This window comes from Vigna unguiculata, chromosome 4, assembly GCF_037176805.1.
Source record: "Vigna unguiculata cultivar grain cowpea cultivar isolate G323 ecotype 2 chromosome 4, ASM3717680v1, whole genome shotgun sequence".
Lineage (NCBI taxonomy): Eukaryota > Viridiplantae > Streptophyta > Magnoliopsida > Fabales > Fabaceae > Vigna > Vigna unguiculata.
The window spans coordinates 14008443-14013397 of record NC_140795.1 but is presented as its reverse complement, the minus strand read 5'-3'; the positions used below and the strand labels follow the sequence as shown (position 1 = coordinate 14013397).

The 4955-nt window shown below is 36.7% G+C and overlaps 1 protein-coding gene across 1 annotated transcript; it reads left to right on the top strand.

Moving 5' to 3' along the window:
- Positions 1 to 1025: 1025 nt before the first annotated feature.
- LOC114181841 (uncharacterized) lies at positions 1026 to 4742 on the top strand. Its single transcript, XM_028068445.2, has 2 exons — positions 1026 to 2618; positions 3110 to 4742. Exons 1-2 carry the CDS (start codon positions 1908 to 1910, stop codon positions 4451 to 4453), a joined length of 2055 nt encoding a protein of 684 aa, XP_027924246.1. The 5' UTR covers positions 1026 to 1907; the 3' UTR covers positions 4454 to 4742.
- Positions 4743 to 4955: the final 213 nt, after the last annotated feature.

Below are 4955 nucleotides of genomic sequence, written 5' to 3'. Positions count from 1 at the left end.
TTATTTTTATAGATGCTATGGATTAAGTATGTTTTTAGTCCCTGAATTTTGACTCAAAATTGAAATCCGTCTCTGGTCGAAACTTTGATAAATTTTGGTCCTTACATTTTAAAAATGAATGAATATAGTCTTTTTAACCCAATTTTGTTAACTTTTTTTCAACATGTGGAATGCGTTTCATGTTAATATTAGAGTTGTTTACGTCATTTGACACATTCTCGATTCAATATTTATTGAGAAATGCTTTTGAAACCTAAAAGAAAAATTAACAAAATTAGGTTAAAAGGGCTATATTCATTCATTTTTAAAGTCTAAAGACCAAAATTTATCAAAATTCTAACCAAAAACGAATTCCAATTTTGAGTCAAACTTAAAAAACTAAAAACATATTTAACTTTGCTTTATTTTCAATATTGGAAACATGTGTTGGTGTCAAATTTGTTGCCAAGTTACGATAAAGAAAAAATGGTCAATTTCAATACACTTTACCTGAAACATTCCTGAAGAATGAGTAAGAAAATTATTATTTTTGTTGAACAATCTTACAGTGCAAAGATGTGAATTGTTGAACAAAACTATCACTTCAACCATATTCTCACATGATATTTAATTCATTATGCAGAAATTATGATAATTCAGGTTAAATAGGTTTTCGGTTTCTAAATTTTAATATGAAATTGAAAAATTCTTTTTATTTAAAATTTTGATATATTTAAATTTTAAAAGTAACTCAATTATATTAATTATTTTTATTATTAAATTCATTTTTCATCTGAGATTAAAGAGAAACATGTTAAATCATCTAAAAAATTTAAATATCAGCATAAAATGTAATTGAGATGTCAAATAACCAAATTTCAATTTCAGGAGAAATTTCATCCACTAAAAGATGTTAATGTAACTCTTCATTTTAATATTATTACAAGTTGCAGAAAAGATATTAATGGTCACATTAGTTCTGTCTCTGAAAGTGTGAGGCAAAAGCACCCTGCTTCAGTTTAGTCTCTATAATTATCTCTATAATTACTTCAAAACCTTTGTGAACAGTGAAATCTCATTTCTTTGGTTGAAATCCCTGCTTCTACCATCATTGCATCCAACCGCTCTTTCATCATTATCCATGTCCCTTGCATCCAACAAGATGTTCACTGTTCTGAACCATAATCATCAATGAGATTTTTATTGGCATCTTAGAGTTCCCTTTTGAGATTCCAAGTTGAAAAAGGTTTCCTTTTTTTTTTCTTGAATATTACATCCCTTTCTCATGTTATCTACTGCAAATGGTCTTGTGATCACTTTTATAAATAATATTCTTCTTTGAAGTGCCTGCTACCTTTTCTGTGTTAACTTTGTGATAACAATTATTGCTGTTTCCATTCTCACACCAACTGTTTGATATTATTAATTGGATCAAATCACAAACCCACGTAACCAACCTCAGGGACCATTCTTTTTCCTTGTTGTGCGCTTCTGATTACTGGGTGTTTTAATGGAATTTTGCAACTAGCACTGTTCAACCCTTTAATCAGTCTCGTGTGTTGTCTTCACGTGTGTGCTTTAGTGCTTTTCTACATTTCCACATGTGAACTTTGGTTCCCTTTATAACTTAATTTGTTCTTGTTCAATGTTATAATTCCCATGTAAGCTTTCTTGTGCTGTATCAGTTTTCTATATTCCTCACACAGGTCCAGCTTCTATCTGTACTCTTGTTTTGTTCTGTATCATCAGTTCCATTCCACCCTCAATTACACTCTTTCTTCTTCCCCTTTCCCTTTTGCAATCATTAGTTTGAGTTGGTTTTACTTTGTTGTTCTTGTTTTCAATTATTATCTGCTTTCATATTGTTAAAGTTGTTACTTGCAAGAGTTTTCAAATCACTAGAGTTTTTAGCTTTTCCAATCTTGTCAATGGCTCCTACATACTTTCCTCTTCGTTGGGAGAGCACTGGGGACCAGTGGTGGTACGCATCACCAATAGATTGGGCTGCTGCAAATGGCCACTATGACTTGGTTCGTGAACTTCTCAGAATGGACAGTAACCACCTTTTCAAGCTCACTTCCCTGCGCAGAATCCGGCGGCTGGAAGTGGTGTGGGATGATGAAGAACAGTTCAATGATGTTGCAAAGTTTCGGAGTGAGGTGGCACAGAAACTGCTGCTTGAATGTGAGTCAAAGAAAGGGAAGAACTCTCTCATCAGAGCTGGCTATGGTGGATGGCTAATGTACACTGCTGCCTCAGCTGGGGACTTGGGTTTTGTTCAAGTCCTTCTTGAGAGAAACCCTTTGCTGGTTTTTGGTGAGGGAGAGTATGGTATTACTGACATACTCTATGCTGCTGCCAGGAGCAAGAATTGTGAGGTTTTTAGGCTGTTATTTGATTTTGCTGTTTCACCAAGGTTTATATCTGGCAAAGGTGGGGTGGTGGTGGAGGAGCATGTTGGGGACATTCCTTCTGTTTATAGGTGGGAGATGACCAATAGGGCTGTTCATGCTGCTGCCAGAGGAGGAAATCTCAAGATTTTGGAGGAGCTTCTGGCCAATTGCTCTGATGTTTTGGTTTACAGAGATGCTGATGGATCTACTGTTCTACATGCAGCTGCAGGAAGAGGCCAAGTTGAGGTGATACTCTTGTTTTTCATCATGAGTTCTGTTTCATTTTGTGCATCAAATGTTTGAAGCTTCTGCTACTCTTTGCCTTGTTTCTCATAACTATTCTGGTGGTGGTGGAAACCTTTTAAAAGCTCTTTTAACATATAAAGTTTTGTCTGGTGTTGTTTGAACATAGATTATTTAGCATGCAGTATCATTTAGCAACAGAGTTATTCTAATCTCTGTAAGATCATTATTGTTCCGAGTAGTTCTTGCATGATCAAATAGACTGTCACAGGAAGAAGTAGTTAAAAGTTCTAATCCTTTTATCTACTTTACAAGAATCAAGGAATCCTCTTATGTGACCTTACTATCTCCTTTTATAATTAATTATTTTCATTCATTTTGAGCTTTTGATTGGTTGTGCCTATAGGCATTCTGCAACAATTAGTTGTTGTGATTTGTTTTTGTTGTGGTGTGGTGTGGTATTTCAACTCTGAACAATATTACCTCTCATGCAGGTTGTTAAGTATCTTATATCATCCTTTGACATGATAAACTCCACAGACCATCAGGGTAACACTTCTTTGCATGTGGCTGCTTCCAGGGGCCAATTAGCTACAGCTGAAACTCTTGTCTCAGCATTTCCCACACTGATCTCTCTGAGAAACAACTCTGGAGAAACTTTTCTCCATAAGGCAGTGTCTGGGTTTCAATCTCATGCATTCAGAAGACTGGACAAGCAGGTTGACCTTTTGAGAAACATGCTGAGTGGGAAGAACTTTCATGTGGGGGACATAATCAATGACAAGAGCAATGATGGAAGAACTGCTCTTCACATGGCCATCATAGGCAACATTCACTCTGATCTTGTGCAGCTCCTCATGACTGCTCCCTCAATAAATGTGAATATCTCTGATGTTGATGGCATGACCCCACTGGATTACCTTAGACAACACCCTAACTCTGCATCATCAGATATACTAATCAAAAAGTTGATCTCAGCTGGTGGAATGTTTGGTTGTCAAGGTCATAGTTCAAGAAAAGCCATAGCTTCACACTTGAGAATGCAAAGCATTGGAAGCAGTCCTGGGACATCATTCAGAGTCTCAGACACTGAAATATTTTTGTACACTGGCTTTGAGAATGTATCAGATGCTAGTGCTGATCACGGGAATGGAGGAGTGAGTTCATCTTCATCGGAGCACATTCCATATGACCCAAATGCTGTTGAAAATCGCGCTTCAACAGCTAGCAAAAGGCCTAGTTCTGTGAACTATGCAGCAGCAAGGTTGAAGAGAGCTCTTCAGTGGTCTAGAGTGAAAGACAAGAAATATGAAGAGAAGTTCAAAAAGTCCACAGATGAGGGTTCAGTGGACTCAGTCAGGAAATGGAATAACAGCTTTGATGAAACTCCAACCCCACTTAGGCAAAGATTTTCTAGGCCAGTTTCACTTCCTAACAACAAAAGAACTCTTTCTGTGAGAAGTCAGCAGTCAAGTCCAAATGCTAAGAAGAGGTTTGCTTCAGGACTAGTGCATGGAGTGATGCAATCCATGCCACAAGTAAAGGTTTCAGGAAGATCCAGGTCTAGTTCCTTTTCAAAGTCATCAATTTCTTCACCTAGATCAATAGACAAGCAAAAGGGCATTTACATTGACAGTGACATTGCTGGGCCATCAAGCTTAAATCAACCACCACCTGAGGATGATGAATCACCAAAGTTGGTAAAGAGAACTTCAGTTGGTAGGAAGTTGAGGGGCCATTACTTCTGCTTTGGTGCACCAGGCCTTAATGTCAAAAACACAGTTCACAGGCGGCAAGAAAGCCAGAGTTACAAGGCTCATGCTGTTGCTGTGGCTTAACTGGATGAGCTTATATATAGATAATTCCTGACCAGGCTAATTCAACAAATAAGGGGAAAAACTGCTTTATCAACTTTAAACTTACCTGTTAAGGGTTGCTAGTGGGTTCTGTAGTTGTAAGTTTTTATAGATATATTTTGTTACTTAAGGAATAGCTCATCATCCTGAAGTCCACTTTGTTAATGGAAAACTCATGTATTAAAAGTATGCTTCTTATCATATTGGCATCAAATTGCCTCAATTTGGTGCCTGGTAATGTAAGAATTAGCTTTGCCAATGTGTTATTTAATCCTTTTGGTCACTGCAGTCATCTGCATTTTTGTTAGATGAGTTACTTAGTATTCATGTGCATGAATGAAACTCAGAGATTAAGCCTATGTGATACCCTTTTAAAGGGGTGAATGGAGAATAAAAGCACATAATACTCTTGGAAAGATAGGTTTGGCCAGAAAAGATGAAATGTGAATGAATGAATGAATAATAAAACAATGAGATCACTGAT

Coding starts and splice junctions, on each gene's coding strand:
- LOC114181841 (XM_028068445.2), top strand. CDS start 1,908: ATGGCTCCTACATACTTTCCTCTTCGTTGGGAGAGCACTGGGGACCAG. Junction 2,619..3,109: donor CAGGAAGAGGCCAAGTTGAG/GTGATACTCTTG, acceptor CCTCTCATGCAG/GTTGTTAAGTATCTTATATC.